Source organism: Mercenaria mercenaria, chromosome 13, assembly GCF_021730395.1.
Source record: "Mercenaria mercenaria strain notata chromosome 13, MADL_Memer_1, whole genome shotgun sequence".
Taxonomy (NCBI): Eukaryota; Metazoa; Mollusca; class Bivalvia; order Venerida; family Veneridae; genus Mercenaria; species Mercenaria mercenaria.
In genome coordinates this window covers 68,810,981-68,831,770 of record NC_069373.1, presented here as the reverse complement: position 1 = coordinate 68,831,770, position 20,790 = coordinate 68,810,981, and the positions used below count along the sequence as shown (strand labels likewise).

Genomic DNA, 20,790 nt, shown 5'->3' with positions numbered 1-20,790 from the left:
TCTGAATAGTAGTATAAGATCGGATGAGAAATGTTCGAGTATGAACCCTACTCCCTATATATTCTTAATTCCCAATCAGACTTTCAGTGCTTTGATATAACCCAATCATACTTTCAGTGCTTTGATATAACCCAATCACACTTTCAGTGCTTTGATTATTATAACAATGTTTCAAGGGCCATAATTCCAAAGTGCCTGGGCCGATTTGGCTAGTTATCAAACTTGGCTGAACTTATGGCAAACACATTTGTTCAAGTTTGGTGAAGATACGAGAAAAATTCAGTTCAACTAATCATGGACAAGATTTGTGACAGTCAGACGGACGACACACAGACAGAGTAAAAATTTCTCCATTCAAATGGCAGACATAATGAGACTAATAAATATAATTCAAACAGAAATCTAAACAATCAAGTTCAAGCGGACAGTATCAACATAAGCATTCAAGTTTAAACTGGAACTCCATAACAAAATTCAAGTTCAAACAGAACATACAAGACAAAACTTCAAGTTCAAACAGAACATACAGAAAAATTCAAGTTCAAACAAAACATACGAACAAAATTCAAGTTCAAACTGAACATACAAGACAAATTCAAGTTCAAACAGAACATACGAGAAAAATTCAAGTTCAAACGAACATACAGACAAAATTCAAGTTCAAACAGAACATACGAGAAAAAATTCAAGTTCAAACTGAACATACAAGACAAAATTCAAGTTCAAACAGAACATACGAGAAAAAATTCAAGTTCAAACAGAACATACAAGACAAAATTCAAGTTCAAACTGAACATACAAGACAAAATTCAAGTTCAAACAGAACATACGAGAAAAAATTCAAGTTCAAACTGAACATACAAGACAAAATTCAAGTTCAAACAGAACATACGAGACAAAATTCAAGTTCAAACAGAACATACAAGACAAACTTCAAGTTCAAACAGAACATACGAGAAAAAATTCAAGTTCAAACAGAACATACGAGACAAAATTCAAGTTCAAACAGAACATACAAGACAAAATTCAAGTTCAAACAGAACATACGAGAACAAAATTCAAGTTCAAACTGAACATACAAGACAAATTCAAGTTCAAACAGAACATACGAGAAAAATTCAAGTTCAAACAAACATCGAAACAAAATTCAAGTTCAAACGAACATACAGAAAAATTCAAGTTCAAACGAACATACAAGACAAACTTCAAGTTCAAACAAAACATCCGAAACAAAATTCAAGTTCAAATGAACATACAAACAAAATTCAAGTTCAAACAGAACATACGAGACAAAATTCAAGTGTTCCAAACAATTTCAAGCATTCAAACAAAAATTAGTCAACATTCAAAATGTCAACAAATCCCGTGTAAACTGTGATAAAATGCACCTATGGTCTAAGTGCAAACATTAAAGTACAATACTTCATTTTTTTAAAAAACCATCGAACTTCGTTCAAACTGAACATACAAGACAAACTTCAAGTTCAAACAGAACATACGAGACAAAATTCAAGTTCAAACAAAACATCCGAAACAAAATTCAAGTTCAAACTGAACATACAAGACAAACTTCAAGTTCAAACAGAACATACAAGACAAACTTCAAGTTCAAACAAAACATACAAGACAAACTTCAAGTTCAAACTGAACATACGAGACAAACTTCAAGTTCAAACAAAACATACAAGACAAACTTCAAGTTCAAACAAAACATACAAGACAAACTTCAAGTTCAAACAAAACATACAAGACAAACTTCAAGTTCAAACAGAACATACAAGACAAACTTCAAGTTCAAACAAAACATCCGAAACAAAATTCAAGTTCAAACAGAACATACGAGACAAAATTCAAGTTCAAACAGAACATACGAGACAAAATTCAAGTTCAAACAGAACATACGAGACAAAATTCAAGTGCTTTTTGAGGACTTTTCAAGGACCTTGTTTTACTTTTTCAAGGACATTTTTTTCCAAACCACATCTTGAAATTTTAGTCCAACCATTTCCAAAATCGTGTCAAGGCAGAAATTTCTCCGTGTAAACTGTGATAAAATGCTATCTGTCTATGGCTGCTACTGGTGCATACCTGATTTATAAGTGACACATATCTTTTTTTTTTTAAAAGTAGATCTCTATCTTTACCTTTTTTCCTGTTTCATTCTTCACTTTATTCTTTCAAAAAAGAACAAGTTGCTGACTAAACATTTTTCAGTGAGTTCTGGGAAAAAAATCAAGCAGTCTTTTTTTTTCAAAAATTTAAGTACAGTCAAACTTGCTCGAGAGACCATGTCTACGAAGAGACAACATTTTCAGTTCTTTTATATGTTGTTAAAGAATAAATTATGTTGTATTAAGAGACCATTTGTCTTTAAAGACCACTTTTTGCCCTACCCTTGACTAGTCTCTTAATACAAATTGTATTTTACTTCTTTAGGGTTTAAGTCAATTTAACAAGGATAAGCATAAAATTCAAGAATTTTTCAATATCCATGTGAACACTTCATAATTCTTAGAAGCATAATAATTCAGGTGAAAACAATTTAATTCAGTAACTTTTCTCAATTTTATAATGTACATACCATAGAGGAACCCCTGGGTCTTCCACGTCCTCTGCCCACACCCCTTTGTTTTTCTGGGTAGCCCATATATGGTGTGACTGAATCGCTGACAACCACCTGTAATTGAGCAAGACAAAGGTTTTGAAATACACTACAAGTATAAATATTTCACAGAGGCTTAAAAATTGTGTATTTAAAAATTTGAAGATAAAATCACGAATAATGAATATATTTTATGTCCCCGATATAATTGATAGGAATTTTCTTTGTGGTAGGGATATAATTGTATGGATTAACACTACCATACAATACATGAACAAGAGGACCATGATGGTCCTGAATCGCTCACCTCTTCCAACATGACCCAGTTTTGAGTAAGACGTTTTTTCTATTATTTGACATAGTGACCTAGTTTTTGAGCTCATGTGACCCAGTTTTGAACTTGACCTAGATATTATCAAGATAAAAATTCTGACCAATTTTCATGAAGATCCATTGAAAAATATGGTCTCTAGAGAGGTCACAAGGTTTTTCTATTATTTGACCTATTGACCTAGATTTCGAAGGTATGTGACCCTGTTTTGAACTTTATCTAGATATCATCAAGGTGAACATTCTCACTAATTTTCATGAAGATCTCATGAAAAATATGGCCTCTAGAGAGGTCACAAGGTTTTTCTAAATTTATACCTACTGGCGTAGTTTTTGACCGCACTTGACCCAGTTTCGAAACTGACCTAGATATCATCAAGGTGAACATTCAGATCAATTTTCATGAAGATCCATTGAAAAGTATGGCCTCTAGAGAGGTCACAAGGTTTTTCTATTTTTAGACCTACTGACCTAGTTTTTGACTGCACTTGACCCTGTTTCGAACTTGACCTAGATATCATCAAGATGACCATTCAGACCAACTTTCATACAGATCCCATAAAAAAAAGGCCTTTAGAGAGGTCACAAGGTTTTTCTATTATTTGACCTACTGACCTAGTTTTTGAAGGCACGTGATCCACTTTCGAACTTGACCTAGATATCATCAAGATGAACATTCAGACCTACTTTCATACAGATCCCATGAAAAATATGGCCTGTAGAGAGGTCAAAAGGTTTTTCTATTATTTGACCTACTGACCTAGTTTTTGAAGGCACATGACCCACTTTCGAACTTGACCTAGATATCATCAAGGTGAACATTCTGACCAATTTTCATGAAGATCTCATGAAATATATGGCCTCTAGAGAGGTCACATGGTTTTTCTATTTTCAGACCTACTGACCTAGTTTTTGACCGAACGTGACCCAGTTTCGAACTTGGCCTAGATATCATCAAGATGAACATTCAGACCAACTTTCATACAGATCCCATGAAAAATATGGCCTTTAGAGAGGTCACCAGGTTTTTCTATTATTTGACCTACTGACCTAGTTTTTGAAGGCTCGTGACCCAGTTTCGAACCTGACCTAGATATCATCAAGATGAACATTCTGACCAATTTTCATGAAGATCTTATGAAATATATGGCCTCTAGAGAGGTCACAAGGTTTTTCTATTTTTAGACCTATTGACCTAGTTTTTGACCGCACGTGACCCAGTTTCAATCTTGACTTAGATATCATCAAGGTGAACATTCTGACCAATTTTCATGAACATCTTGTGAAATATATGGCCTCTAGAGAGGTCACAAGGTTTTTCTATTTTTAGACCTACTGACCTAGTTTTTGACTGCACGTGACCCAGTTTCGAACTTGACCTAGATATCATCAAGATAAACATTCAGACCAACTTTCATACAGATCCCATGAAAAATATGGCCTTTAGAGAGGTCACAAGGTTTTTCTATTATTTGACCTACTGACCTAGTTTTTGAAGGCACGTGGCCCAGTTTCAAACTTGACCTAGCTTTCATCAAGATGAACGTTCTGACCAACTTTCATGAAGATCTTATGAAATATATGGCCTCTAGAGAGGTCACAAGGTTTTTCTATTTTTAGATCTATTGACCTAGTTTTTGAAGGCACATGACCCAGTTTCGAACTTGACCTAGATATCATCAAGTTGAACATTCTGACCAATTTTCATGAAGATCTTTTGAAATATATGGCCTCTAGAGAGGTCACAAGGTTTTTCTATTTTTAGACCTACTGACCTTGTTTTTGACCGCACGTGACCCAGTTTCGAACTTGACCTAGATATCATCAAGATGAACATTCTGACCAACGTTCATAAAGATCCCATGAAAAATGTGACCTCTAGAGTGGTCACAAGCAAAAGTTTACGGACGCACGCACGGACGCACGCACGGACGGACGACGGACACCGCGCGATCACAAAAGCTCACCTTGTCACTTTGTGACAGGTGAGCTAAAAATAGTCCACCAGCAATGTTACTGTGTAATAAGTGCCTATGGGAACATTTGCATCAAAATAAGGGAAAATCCCTGAAAATGCTTGGAATATCATATTAACTTCAAATGATGTTTCTCAACAGCACACAGATCAGCAATATGACTGCTCATTTATTCAAAATGACTGGTAAGACAATCATTCAAACCATAAAAATTCAAATATATTTGTGTCAATCATTCAACAGCCTTTACAACCATATATAATATAACCCTTTTGTTTGAAAGATCATTCTTACTTGTGTTTGTTCTGGATGTTTTCTAGGTCGTCCCCTTCCTCTCTTCTAAAACAGTTAAGAGAAAAAATAAAAGGGTGAATGACAGAGCTACACTGAGGCACACTGAAACATCTGCCTCTGTGACTTCTTTAATTTTCTTATAGCCATAAAAAGGGAACACCAAAACATGGGTGCACTACTCAACTAGACAGTTTAACATAAATGCATTTCGGAGCCCAGCTGTCTCTAACAATCAACGTTAAACAAACAGAATGTATATTTTATCGAAGTATTTCTATGGTAATCAAATACACCCAATTGTTTCATATAAGGTATAGTCAGTATCAAATGTGTACCAATCAAAATGTTTTTTTTTTAATTTTGATAATAAAATTTCAAGTTTATTAACAACTTCTTTCTGTTATGATACCATTAAAAGTCACTTCATAAATCATATCTGAAAGTTTACTGGAACTAAATCTGACCTCTGTAAGACACTACCAACTTCACCATATGAAGCAGAACTTTTTTTTTAATTCACATTTGTTATTTTTAGTAATACATCTAATGCTGTCAAAATCATTTAATAGATTTCTTGGTATAACGCTTGAGCCCGTATTCATCAGTATTCCTTATGTCTGAAATTTAGACATGGACTACAAATCTCTTAAAGATTAAAAGTTACCCTGATTTTCTTTTTTATTCATGTATATTACTGAAACTTTGTATTTCCTTTTGTTGTTGCAAATACTATATACTGGGTAAGTTTTATTAAAATCATTCAAGATTTAAGACAAACAAGAGGACCATGATGGTCCTGAATCGCTCACCTCTTCCCACATGATCCAGTTTTGAGAATGACGTCGTTTTTTCTATTATTTGACATAGTGACCTAGTTTTTGAGCTCATGTGACCCAGTTTTGAACTTGACCTAGATATTATCAAGATAAAAATTCTGACCAATTTTCATGAAGATCCATTGAAAAATATGGTCTCTAGAGAGGTCACAAGGTTTTTCTATTATTTGACCTATGGACCTAGTTTTCGAAGATACGTGACCCTGTTTTGAACTTTACCTAGATATCCTCAAGGTGAACATTCTCACAAATTTTCATGAAGATCTCGTGAAAAATATGGCCTTTAGAGAGGTCATAAGGTTTTTCTATTTTTATATCTACTGGCCTAGTTTTTGATCGCACGTGACCAAGTTTTGAAACTGACCTAGATATCATCAAGGTGAACATTCAGATCAATTTTCATGAAGATCCATTGAAAAATATGGCCTCTAGAGAGGTCAAAAGATTTTAATAATTTTAGACCTACTGACCTAGTTTTTGACCGCAGTTGACCCAGTTTCAAACTTGACCAAGATATCATCAAGATGAACATTCAGATCAACTTTCATACAGATCCCATGAAAGGTATGGCCTCTAAAGAGGTCACAAGGTCTTTTTATTATTTGACCTACTGACCTAGTTTTTTAAGGCACGTGACCCAGTTTCAAACTTGACCTAGATATCATCAAGGTGAACACTCTGACCAATTTTCATGAAGATCCATTCAAGGGTATGGCCTCTAGAGAGGTCACAAGGTTTTTCTATTTCAAGACCTACTGACCTAGTTTTTGATCGCAGTTGACCCAGTTTCAAACTTGACCTATACATCATCAAGATTAACATTCAGACCAACTTTCATACAGATCCCATGAAAAATATGGCCTCTAGAGAGGTCACGTTTTTTTCATTATTTGACCTACTGACCTACTTTTTGAAGGCACATGACCCACTTTTAAACTTGACCTACATATCATCAAGATGAACATTCTGACCAATTTTTATGGAGATCCATTCATAAGTATGGCCTCTAGAGAGGTCACAAGGTTTTTCTATTTTTAGACCTACTGACCTAGTTTTTGACCGCACATGACCCTGTTTCGAACTTGACCTAGATATCATCAAGATGAACATTCAGACCAACTTTCATACAGATCCCATGAAAAATATGGCCTTTAGAGAGGTCACAAGGTTTTTCTATTATTTGACCTACTGACCTAGTTTTTAACGGCACGTGACCCACTTTCGAACTTGACCTAGATATCATCAAGATGAACATTCTGACCAATTTTCATACAGATCCCATGAAAAATATGGCCTCTAGAGATGTCACAAGGTTTTTCTTTTATTTGACCTACTGACCTAGTTTTTGATGGCACGTGACCCACTTTCAAACTTGACCTAAATATCATCAAGGTGAACATTCTGACCAATTTTCATGAAGATCTCATGAAATATATGGCATCTAGAGAGGTCACAAGGTTTTTCTATTTTTAGATCTAGTGACCTAGTTTTTGAAGGCACGTGACCCAGTTTCCAACTTGATCTAGATATCATCAAGGTGAATGTTCTGACCAATTTTCATGAAGATCTTGTGTAATATATGGCCTCTAGAGAGGTCACAAGGTTTTTCTATTTTTAGACCTATTGACCTAGTTTTTGATGGCACGTGACCCAGTTTCGAACTTGACCTAGATATCATCAAGATGAACATTCTGACCAATTTTCATTAAGATTTTGTGAAATATATGGCCTCTAGAGAGGTCACAAGGTTTTTCTATTTTTAGACCTACTGACCTAGTTTTTGATGGCACGTGACCCACTTTCGAACTTAACCTAGATATCATCAAGATGAACATTCTGACCAACTTTCATAAAGATCCCACAAAAAATGTGACCTTTAGAGTGGTCACAAGCAAAAGTTTACGGACGGACTGACGGACGGACTAACGCACGGACGGACAGACGACGGACGACGGACGCTGCGTGATCACAAAAGCTCACCTTGTCACTATGTGACAGGTGAGCTAAAAAAAAAAGCAAAAAGAAATTTCAGTATTTAGAAGTTTCAGACTTAAAAGCACTGATGAATATGGACCCTGGATATGCTTCAAAAATTTACTTAAAAGTGAAAAATACACAACATCCCCTTCAAAGTTTTTGAATGCTAAGGGTGTTGTAGTTAAATAAATTTCTGAGTAGTTATATGATAGAACTTCATACATACTGTACTACTGGCTTCTTTAGGAGATCTTCCTATCTTTTTCTTCTCAAATTTCTGTAAAAACACAAATACCATTACAGATATTGCTAAAAACATCTCTTAGTATGTAATTTACTGACAGAGAGATGTTCAAACCTGGTAAATTAAGACCAAGGTCTAATATATATCGTCCAAAACCAACATTTACAACAGCAGTCAGACAAGACAGTGCTTATGATTATTTTAATTCTTGACAGTGACATAGGGAATACCTGAGAGCTATCACAGGAGTGATTAATACCCCCAATGCAGATGATATTGAGGCACACCAGTCCGAATCAAATCCATTTGGTTTTAAAAAATTGTTAGGGTGAAAGTGCATCATATGTTTACCAGATTTTCTAAGTGTTAAAGGGGCATAATTCATGGAATATTTCTGCCATAGTGATGAACCTTGTGTCATAAGATGTGACTGATGATATGGAATAACTATTGTAAGTTCAAATTAATCCATTTAGTAATAACAAAGAGAGAGGGAGAGAGACAGCACGAAAGAACATAAACAATTTTGGGTAAAATGGGGGTAAGATGCTTTCCTAAAACCTATTACTTATATTTCAACTGTTTTGCTTCAATTCTGACCTGACTAAATCTATCACTGCATCAGTAACATGACTATAATACAATCAGTTGTCTGAGAATATCTCTGAAATAGACTGGCATGTCACTATTACATAGAATAAAGGAAAAAATCATAAAAGTTTAAATTTTGTGACAAAGTATTTATTATCAGTCTGCTGGCTAGTCTACCTTTAACCTTTAGTCCGCTAAATTTCTAAACTAGACTGGTCCATCACTCAATCTGGGCAATATCATGGGTGTTCACTGAAAATTTTCTGACTGAATAGCGAACAGTGCAGACCATGATCAGACTGCACAGATATGCAGGCTGATCTTGGTCTGCACTGGCCGCAAAGGCAGAATCACTTGCCGCCAGCAGGCTAAAGGTTAAGGTTATTATTTTAAAATGACAAAAGCTGTGAAAAAGCTATATCTACCAAAAATAGGAACCAAAGAGAAAGTACAAAAAAATACAGGCATAGTTATTTTCAATAACTGGATAAAATTTAAGTCATCCATTTACTCACAATATGATCATGTTTTGGTGGTCTTCCCCTTTTTGTTGGTGCCAGCTGAAAACAAAAACAACATTTTCATCTGAACATTTTCATCACAAGGTACATATCAAGTAGAAATCAAACTAAAAATGTTTATCAGCAAAACTGTACTTTTATGCCTATCTGTAATTTAACTCATTTACAAAAATAGTGAGTAAATACAGTAAGTAAAAGCTTTTTGATAAAAGAATTTAACATCACACTGATTGCTAAGTAAGAAGCTCGTTTTAAAAAAAGTGAACAAGTGGCAATAAAGAAGTCCCCTATCGGTATAAAACCCAATGCACATAAAAGTTATGGAGCCGAGACAATTTTACTTGACCTTCAATAGTCCCCTTGACCGACAACCATGGGTCATGTGAGCGACACATAGTCTTACCATAGGGAACATTTCTGTGTAGTAATAAAAAATCCTTCAGTGCAATTAACAGTTATTCACTCATCATGGGGGAACATTTGTGTGATACCATAACACATCAATGCATATAAAAGTTACGGAGCAGAAACAATTTTTACTTGACCTTCAATAGTGACCTTGAACTTTGACCTACAAGCATAACTCATGTACGTGCATTATCTGCATATTGCCCTCTATTCACACACCAAGTTTTACTAATTTGAATACTTTCTGAGTAATTGCAGGATCCAGCTTTGTGGACAGACAGATGGACTGACGGACAGAGGGCATTCCTATAGTCCCCTCCAGTATTCCACCAGCAGGGGACTAAAAACACAAGTTACTTACATCTCAAGTATAAAACATAAGCTATCTATGTTAGTATCATATAAAACAACACATGCCATGGGGCATCTACAAACATACTATAAATCTGTTAGATCTGGTGGTAACAAAAGAACAACATGAATTATGCCATTTGGCAACAGGCTGGGATTATTACTCCTTTTTTGCTGGATATCACGCCTACACAACAGTAGGTCATATAGGTCATATGGTGACTTTCCAGTAGTGGAGGAAGACTTGGCTAGAGCCACCAAACTTCCTTCAGCCAGCTGGATGGCTTCCACAAATGAAAAGAAGTCTACACTCAAAGCAACATTTCAAACCCAAAGCATGAGGGGCAAGTGATCAAAGTCAGCAACCTTAACCACCTAGATACAGAGGTACCTAACAAGTTTTCTGTAAGTAAGCAAACAAAAACACATCACAATTACTACCGAGGTATCAAAGTACAAGTAAGTACACTACAAACTAATTACACGCAATAAAGGTAGCAAGTTCTCTACAAGCAAAAAGTATAGTCCAACTTTGTTTGCTTGAACTCACTCGGCTGACCCAAAATTTGTTCGAGTCATTGATAGTTCGAGGCAACCAAATTAACATTTAAGCAATATATTTATATACATTGGACTTATCAGCGCAACATGTTGATCTATGACCGTTAAGATTTATTCCATATCCTGTTAAGATCATCATTTAACCTTTACCCTGCTAAATTTCTAAAATGGACTGGTCCATCATTCAATCTGGGCAGCACCACTTATTATTCAAAGGGGTGTTGTTTGAAAATTTACTGACTGAATAGCGAACAGTGCAGACCAAGAACAGTGCAAGCCTCGTTATCGCGCCCAATGCGCAGGTGCCCCTATAACGGATATTTCTATCTGATTCGTAAATACATGACAGATATTATTAACCTCTTTGCAAAAAGACATAATGCCCCATAACCCCAAGCCTGTAACCTACATCTACAAATAAGAAATAGCAGTTGAAATATACTACAACAAGCTTTCTACACAAGTAATCACAATATAAAAACATCACATGCCGTAGGGGAAACAACCTCCTGGTTAAGATAGTAGTTTTGTGTATCAGTCAGAAGATCCGCTTCAGTCTGGATATCTGTCATGTGACTTTCCACAATCTCTTCATCTGTCTCGGGATCAACCTCTTCCTTCACACTAAAGTCCTCTATATCTTGCTTTATGCCGATGTCTTCAGCCTCTTGTCTTTCACATACATCTATGCTCTCTTGTTTTTCATACATGTCTTCGTGATCTTCCTTTATTTTGATACTTTTAGTATCTTGTAATAATTCCAGGTCAAATACATTCTCCAACCTTTGTACACTTACTGATACACTGGTCATCTGAAAGACAAAACTGAGATAAAACTTACTACATCTAAACAAAACAAGCAAATTCGATGAATTGGAATCCCCCGCCGAAAGGGTCAGAGTTGAGGAACCGCAAAAAAATATATCCAGCAAAAAGTTAAGAATGTTACCAAGAAGCAAATAATTTCATTAGTCAAAATCAAATTAAAAGAAAATGAATGGTTTGTTTGGATGGGGGGTGGGGGTTGGGGGGTGGGGTGAGGATACAACAGTTTACATGTTGGTTATGAATATTGATAGAAAACGAAAAATGAAAAAAAAAAAAATTGGGGTGGGGGGGGGGGGGCGGTTGAGGGGGGGGGGGGTGACCAAGGTAAGGTGGTGACCAGGTGTAGGTACACAACATCACATGTTTATAATAAATGTTCATGGAAAAGAATGGAAGAAGTTTAATGAAATTCTTCCAATTGGTTGGTTTGTTATGTACAGATCTGTGGATTTTTAAACAATTAAAGTGCAATAACTATATGGAAAATTGACCAATCGAAAAAAAACTTGAAGGGCATCGTCGCAGTATCTTGGTTCATATCTACTTCAAGTTTGATGAAATTCTACCTGCTAGTTACTGAGAAATGGCAGCAGACGGACATTTTTCATTAAATCAAGGGCAATAACTCTGAGGGAAATTGACCTATCAAAAAAAAACTTGATGGGCATCAGCGCAGTATCTTGGTTCATGTCTATTTCAAATTTGATGAAATTCTACCTGTTAGTTACTGAGCAATGGCTGCAGACGGACATTTTTTATTAAATCAAGGGCAATAACTCTGAGGGAAATTGACCAATCAAAAAAAAAACTTGACGGGCATCATCGCAGTATGTTGGTTCATGTTTATTTCAAGTTTCATGAAATTCTACCAAGTAGTTACTGAGAAATGGCTGCGGACGGACGGACTGATGGACGGACAATGCCATTTCAATACCCCCCTCCCGATTTCATCGGTGGGGGATAACTAGAAATTGATCCAAAAGGTCGGTGTGCCCTTTATTACCAAATTCATACCATACTGGTTTCCCAGTAGTTTCCGGACCCAAGTAGTTTTCCGGACCTTTTATATTTCGTGCTGTATAGACTTCGTAAAGCATTTGGGTAACAATATCAGATCATCTAGACCTTTGTTGCCTTTACATAGCAGCGAAAACCTACCATTACCGAACTTATTTATTATTTGAATATCCCGGTTGTTTTAACTTACTTCGATGTAATGTTTACACATGAGATTGTCAACTACAGGGGAATTCCAGTTACAGTGCACATGCGCAGAAATTGAGATCCCTTGAAGGTAAACATCAGTCAATTGATGCTCCCATTTACAGACGATACAGTAAAAGCAATCCGATAGTAATAAAATAAAATAATGAAAGTCAGAAAAAGTCGACCTATTCACTATACTACGGCATTAAATTATCGATTGAAAAAATAAGAATCAAAAATAGACAGGGATTTACCTACGATACCGTCTATCAATCAAATGTTTAGCAGCATTGTCCATGCCCGAGTGTTCAGGACGTTAGACTACCAATTTTGAGACCGGTCTTTTTCTTTAAAAAAACAATTAAAAAAAATTTAATTATATTAAAAGTTCTTAATTTCTTTTTTGTAATATTACCAGTCCGCTAAATACGTCCCGTCATTTTAGCGTGACGTTGCAAACATCATTCAAACGTAATTAGACGTAACTGTAATGAGCGTATTATAAATCTAGTATTTGTTAAATTCTTGAAATATACTTTTCAAATCATCATCACGCCTTAGAATTATGTTTTAATTTTGAATATATATAACGAAATCGGAACAGTTTGCTTTTACAGAAAGGTTACAACTGTTATAATGAAAGGTCCGGAAAACTACTCAGACTAACTAAGATATTAATGGAATTAATTGTCCCGTTTGAGGCCTCATCTACATTTGTGTTATGAACGCATGTGTAATACTAATTCTGCATGGTGTTAAACGAGAACCTAGCTTTTTTCTGTGAAAATTTTATGTTTCTACTATGTTTTGTTTGAAAGTTACTGGCAAAAAATAACGATTTCGGTCCGGAAACTACTGGGAAACCAGTATAGGAGTTGTTTCAAGAAGTTATAAAATTATTGCCTATTCAAAACTTCCCTTATTCACATATACACATACATGTGCATATATGACTAACAAGACATCAAAAACCATTTTTCATAAAACAAAAATAGATGACTTCAAGTATAAAATAGATGACTTCTGTATAATATATATTGTTCGATGGCTCAAACTACTGATAACTCGAACAAATTTTGCCTGTCCAGACAAGTTTAAGCGAACTAAGTTTGACTGTCAATCATTTGTTGCAAAGAAATGCAACTGAAAAAGCAAAGTAAAAATATACAAGTAAAATATACCTAACAATTGGCTAAAACACCTAAGTTTTGTAAGAAACACTTTTAAGATGTTGAACATCTCAAATTTAGTTCTTTCAACTGACTGTAAAACTAGTTTTGCTCAAAAATAAAACAAAGGTCAATAAATTATCTTGAACATTCTAATATGAAAACTTTTCACAACAACATTGACATTATTAGATTACATATTAAAACTGGAAATAATATATAGCAGAATCATGTTTAAATATATTTAAACACTCTGAATCAGTTATACATGATACAGAATAATTCTAAAACATGAAACTATTACTGTAACAGTGTTTATTATTTCTTAATTAAATGCATAAAAAATTTCTCTCATATCAAAGTGTATGTTATTGTCAACTGAAGAAGCTTATTAAAGCGAAACATGTTTTGACAAAACTGTGTTAGTTTATGAATTTCAACATCATATCTCCTATCAAAGCAAATTCAAACCTTGAGACAGAATTTTTACCTACTAAATATCCCAAACATCACTTCTAACAAAAAGAGTCAAAAAGATTTTTTATTACTGCCTAAGAATAATTTATCTGAAAATGAACGCAAATTAACCTTATGTGAAAGTGTAGACATCTGTAACATAAATCTTGAACTGTTTAATAGTCACAGCTGTTGCCCTGCATAAAAAATTGCATACATATTATATATAAAATCTCAGAACAGCTTGAAATTTTTGTTTGGTTTAACATCACGCTGACAAAATTATAGGTCATTTGAAACTTTCCAACTTTTTATGGTGAACGGAGATCCCAGATGCCCCTCCCTGCATCATTTCAGGCAGGAGAAGACACCTGGGTAGAACCAATGACATTCTGTAAGCCAGCTGGATGGCTTCCTCATATGAAGAATTCGATGCCCAAAGAAAGGCTCAAACCCGCATTGGTGAGGGACAAGTGATTTGATGTCAGTGACCTAACCCGCTCAGCCATGGAAGCCCCCTCAGTTTTAAAATTATTTTACAAAGGAAAAAGTGCAAGCAAACTTACTAGTTAACAAATTTTAGAAATGAAAAACATTTCATCTAGAAGGGGTGAATAAGACAATCAAAATTACCCTTGAAATTGAATCACTCCTACGTCTTTTCTTTTTCTTCTTCTTCTTCTCTTTTTTGGACTGAAAGTCATAAAAAATCAAGGTTAGCAACAGAAATGTTATGCTTGATGAATCAAATGGACACAACAAATAAATGCAATTTTCCAAAACAAACGTTTTGTAATTTCTATCATAACACAGTGCAGATTCACATTCAACACTCAAAATTACATAAGCAACTTAGACCTTACATACTGTGTGTAAAATCATTATTATATAATATGGAACTAATTTCAGTGCTTGCTTCATTCAGCAAAATCAATTCCCAACAAAACTGAAAAGATTTGATTCATTTTATCTTTTTGAAATCCACAAACTCATTTCCCAGTGAAACAGCCAATTTATCAGTAATCAAGGTATTTTTCAATATTAAAGGCCAGTCAGGTGTAGGCCCTACACCCAACTTGTAGGAGGAGCTTCCTAAAAATAAGTTAATGTGAGTCAGGTCAAGAAAGGGTCAGTTTGTTCCATCCAGGTGAATCAGTTAAAGGCCTGCTCCGCGGCTATTCAAATTCTTTTGTGTGTATGCAACCCATGATTACAATAGGTAACAGTTAACGGCCATGTGCCTCAATTTTGCACGCAAAACCACAGGTATTTCATATAGAATTTTATATAAAATAGACTCTATTTTGACAGGTGTTACTGTTCGTAGGCAGGATTTTCATGCTTTTTCATTGACAATTCAAGGTTAAAAAGTAGGACGGGAGCAGGGCTTTAAGTATTTGATCCCTGGTGGTCAGCTGCACATGTACATAAGTTCAGAGGAAGTAATCATAATTTACTGCTAGAATTTAGTTGATTGAAGAAAAATGGAAAATACATAAGTGAATTGTGTTACTTTAAACTCATTGTGTAACAGTTGAATTCTAAACAGGCACTATTAAATCATCAAGGCTTTTTAGTTGTAGTGTACAAAGAATCACTTTCAGGACTTTCTATAGTGAAATATGTTATAATATGGATTTAATTGGTACATACTATTAGATTTAACTTGATCACATTTTGTGATTTGAAGGCAATTGTATTGTCGATTTGCTTTAATAAAACTTGTTAACAGTCTTTGATCTGGAATTGTGAAATGTATAATAATACAATACAGTAAACATTAGTAGGAAGTACAGTAACAAATTTGAATTATAATTTATCAAAAAATCAATAGTAGCATACATATTTATATGAATCTGTTTAATGACAGATTAATAGATAAGTGTCATTCATCCCTTTTTTACATAATTTATAATTACCACTGACTATATGAAATATCACTGGAACTGCAAGATTATCAGTAAAGTAGCCAGTGTGATAAATCACTATTGAGAACAACTTGAGCCTTGTTACCTGACATGACCTGTGTGTTTACATTTTCCTGCTGACTGCTCTGCTTTATCACATGACCAATGTCAGAGTTCAGATTTCAAATATCAACTGTCAAATTTTCAATTTTTTGTTATTTTGAAATCAAAATAACTCCTATGGATGTAATTGTACACCTTTGATTTACTATTTTTAAATAGATTAGAACTTTAGAGAATTGATAAGGCAAAATATATTTAATAATTTTCACTCTTATTTGAGTTATTTGGAAAAAAATGTCAAAAACTCAGAGATGTCTGAATGGTTTTTGAATTTGCAATGACTGACATTTTGTGGGTGGAGCCATTCCTTTTATACTGAGCCTTGTCCTAAATAGAAAAGGTGATTCTTAGGTCAGTATTAAACAGAGAAGGTGATTCAATGTTAAGTCAAGAGAGAAGTGCATATACTGCCATTAACCATTGTAGCATAATAAAACAAGAAAGTCATGATGGCCCTAGATCCCTCATCAGAATTTCAAAGTTCAAACAGGCTAGACAGTGAGGACCATAATGTGCTCCAGGTGTGAAAAGTCTGAGAGGCAGCTGGAGTTGATTACATAAATTATGTGACAAATGACAAACAATTCCAACACTACATGCTTCTTAGGTCTTTTAAATACACACAGACAACTGGGGTAAGCTGAGGGTATCAAGTTCTAGTGGCCCCTAAAAGTGGGCTTGGGTGCCCACATTTAATCAAATTTGGAAGAGGACCGTACCATGATAATTCTACTAAGTTTGGTGGAGATCCATCAAGCCATATATGAAAAGATATTTCTAATTTTTCTTCTAGCGGCCCCCATTTGAACAATTCAATGCAGTTCATGAGAAGAAGTTGTTTAAATGTTATTCTATTATTTAGCTCCAATGGCCCATAAAAGGGGCAAGGCGCCCCCCATTTGTACAAAATAAAGGGAAGACCTATTAATGATGCTACACACAAAGTTTGATGAAGAGTCATCAAACAGCCCAAGAGAAAATGGTGTTTTAAGGTACTTCTATTTTCAGCTCTTTAAACTTGATAGAGAACCATGCCAGGATGCTACAGACCAAGTTTGGTGCAAATCTTACCAGTATTTTCAAAAGATATGTCATCTGAAGAAAAATGTGGAAGGACAGACAGACAAACTGACAGTCAACAGATGACGACAGACAGTGAGCAATCACAATAGCTCACCCCAAGCACCTTGTGCTCAGGTGAGCTTAAACCCAACAACTTCAAGCTTCTTACCTCAATATCTGAATCCAGCAATGACTGCTTTGATTCTTCACACTCAGACAGACTCTCTGACTTTATATTTGATGGGTCCAATGACGGTTCCAATGACTGGTCCAATGATGGGTCCAATGACGGTTCCAATGACGGTTCCAATGATTGGTCCAATGATGGGTCCAATGACGGTTCCAATGATGGGTCCAATGACGGTTCCAGTGACGGTTCCAGTGACTGTTCCTGTGACGTTTCCAGACTAGCACTACTTATCCCACAGGCAGCTTTTGTATCTGTTTCTACTCTGACTTTCCTTGGTCGGCCTCTTTTTCTTTTGAGACCATTATATTGAGACAACAGGTATGCTTGACCTTGCTTTTTGAGACCTTTGACCTGTACGATATCAATAGAACACCATTTTTCAACAGTTCTTAAATACACAAAGGTTGTTCATTAACCAAATAACTATGTTCAACAACTTCTATCCAGCAATTACCAGTCCTCTGCAAGTTACTAGCAACTTCTACACAATGAAACAGAGGCATGGGGTCAATGGCACTGTAGTGCAAGGGTTCAAATCAATGTTCAAATTCAAAGAGAGCAAACATGTCCTTTTAGTATCTTGTACCAAGACTTAGATATGCAGAAATCAAAGAAACTTTTTAACATAACCTGTTTAAATTTTTCAAGTATAAACAGTTCAATCTATGGAGGGCAGACACTGTCAAAATTGAAATATGTTAGAATTTAAAGTATTTCAAAACTTTTTGACATGGTTCAATTAGCCATCCTTGTTGAAAGACTGAAAGTAAACATTGCAAAATTAAATGAGAAATAACAGTTCACTGTTAAATAAATTCATATTTTCGGCATAATTGTCCAAAATGAGACCCTGAAAAATATCCAAAATAAGTAAGCTGTTACTCAAGAAAGGACAATTTACTGCAAAACCAGCTTTAACAAAAAAAAAAAAATCTTATGATGATTGGTTTTTGCTCTGCAGTAATATAGTGGACAAGGTTTATAGAGTAGATAGACCAGGTGAAAACAAAGTGCTCTCAGCCATTGTTTCTATCTCTTGCATGAAAGAGAACATTTATAAACAATACATCCTGAAACACACACCGTAAAACTCACACTTCGGCTCCTGCTGTCAATATGAAGATCACTGAGGCGCTCCAGGCTTACCTTCAATGTTCTTTTCTGAAATATTACAAACATTTATTCTATAAATAAATGTTACATCCCCAAAAATATTCTATCTCTAGTGATTCTTTTGCCATATCCATACTTGTGGTCCAATCAATTCAGTTGTTATTCACTCTGCAAGTTTCTCCCTCACACAAAAGGAAACTAGAGCTGCTTTTGAGAAAAGCGCATGTCTGGCTAATCATCTGAATAGTAAGTCTATCTTTATATATTGTTTACTCACAGAAAAAATACCTTTGATAGTTTTGGCGTAAGTTTTGGAGTAAGTTTTGGAGTAAGCAATCTATCGGTAAGTTTTGGAGTAAGCGGCCTATCGGTAATTCAAGAGCCATAATTCTGAAGTGCCTGGGCTGATTTGGCTAGTTATCGAACTTGGCTGAGGACTTATTTGCAAACACATTTTGTTCAAGTTTGGTGAAGATCGGATGAGAAATGTTTGACTTAGAGTGTCAAGATTTGTGACAAATGGCTGGACACACACACACAGACAGACAGGAGTAAATCAATATGTCTCCCACCACAAAGTGGTGTGGGAGACATAATTCCAGTGTTCTTACCCAGTTTAAAGGCACTCATTCATTATTTTGGTTAAATATCAAATTAACACAATATTCTAAAGGGAACATCTCCAAATATACTGAGAAATCCTTTAATTTGGTGCACAGGAAATTTTGCTGATTTGGTCAAAAATGGCTATTTTGTGAGGATATATGGAAATAAACTCCTGGATTTTGACCAATGAACATAAAATGAAGGGAATTTTACTGTTACTTATTGGGACTAATTTTCACTGATTGTCTCAACAAGAAATTCTATTAACTAAGGCAGTCTCCTTTTTTTAGAAACATTTATTTAGTCTGTACAATTTGTAGTAAGGCTTTCTACAGAAGCAAACTGTATACATTTATGTGTACTTTATAATCATTACACACGTCAAATATTGGCCTAAATATTTCAATATTGATTAATAACTTTTTTATAATAGACATTTAATGCCCATGGGCAACATGTGATCTTGACTTTTAAGATAGGAACCTGAGGTTTGCGCAAGACACTCCTTCTCACTGAGGTCAACATTCACGCCAAATATAAACAAGATTGCTCCATGCATGTCAAAGTTACGGTCCGGACAAACAAATCTTGACGGACGCATGCATGCATGGATGCATGCATGAACGCACATACATCGAACAGCTATTTGGACAACTATGTCTTTGCTTCCGCAAGCGGGCTTGACAAAAATGTGATTCTGAAGTACATCTGTAGGATGTCCCTTTAAAATTGTATGAATCTTATATAATTAATAACGTAATGCACTTTCAGTTCATTTACTTATTCCCTGTGTCTGATTCTAGCATTCTCTAATTGTAATGGAAATAAATGCGCTCGTAAAGCGACATTAACATTCAATGAATGCCGAAACAACAAACAAAATTATGCAGCAAACTTCATTTAAAGGTCTATAATCTAAAGCCAAACTGTGATCAAATAATACAGAATTTTTTTACTCCATCTGTGGATGAGTGCCTTTAAACACTTTCCAGTAACCAAGAAACACACATACACAATTTAAGCTAACTTTTAACAATTTCTCCCATTATACAAAGGATATGGATAAATATATGTGCAAAAAACTATGTGATGAAATGTTAGCTAGTGATAGTTTTAATGTGTTTACAATAGTTAGAATCCATACCTGCCATGTTTCAGAAATCAAATGTCAACTTTTTTTAATTTAAAGTAGAACATGAACCAGTTTTTAGAAGACTTCAGAAATGATTTGGTGAGGTATATTCTGAAATTTGTGAAATTCTGTGTTTTCTTTCTGAATTTTGAGAGGCAAGCTCTTACTGCCAACATTGAAGAACTACTTGGAAGTCCTGGCAGGTATGCATTGCTACCTGCTTTAATTTATACACACAACTCTGCACAGAATAAACTCTAGGATAAACTTTCTTGCACCTTGAAAAACAATTCTAAAATGAGACATC

At 35.0% G+C, this 20,790-nt stretch overlaps 1 protein-coding gene across 7 annotated transcripts in view; it reads right to left on the bottom strand.

Annotated features, from left to right (window-relative positions):
- LOC123528669 (muscle M-line assembly protein unc-89-like) overlaps positions 1-20,790 on the bottom strand; it is a 76,378-nt gene that overhangs the window by 11,912 nt on the left and 43,676 nt on the right. For 4 of the 7 annotated variants that reach the window (XM_053522185.1, XM_053522190.1, XM_053522187.1 and 1 more), the window contains 8 exons: positions 18,716-18,793; positions 17,612-17,983; positions 14,984-15,043; positions 11,183-11,503; positions 9,366-9,410; positions 8,242-8,292; positions 5,203-5,247; positions 2,582-2,677 (listed from right to left, as the gene is read on the bottom strand). In XM_053522185.1, coding sequence (XP_053378160.1) covers positions 2,582-2,677; positions 5,203-5,247; positions 8,242-8,292; positions 9,366-9,410; positions 11,183-11,503; positions 14,984-15,043; positions 17,612-17,983; positions 18,716-18,793 — 1,068 coding nt within the window. The remainder of the gene's footprint in view (positions 1-2,581; positions 2,678-5,202; positions 5,248-8,241; positions 8,293-9,365; positions 9,411-11,182; positions 11,504-14,983; positions 15,044-17,611; positions 17,984-18,715; positions 18,794-20,790) is intronic. The other 3 variants (XM_053522189.1, XM_053522188.1, XM_045308564.2) reach the window with 3 other exon arrangements.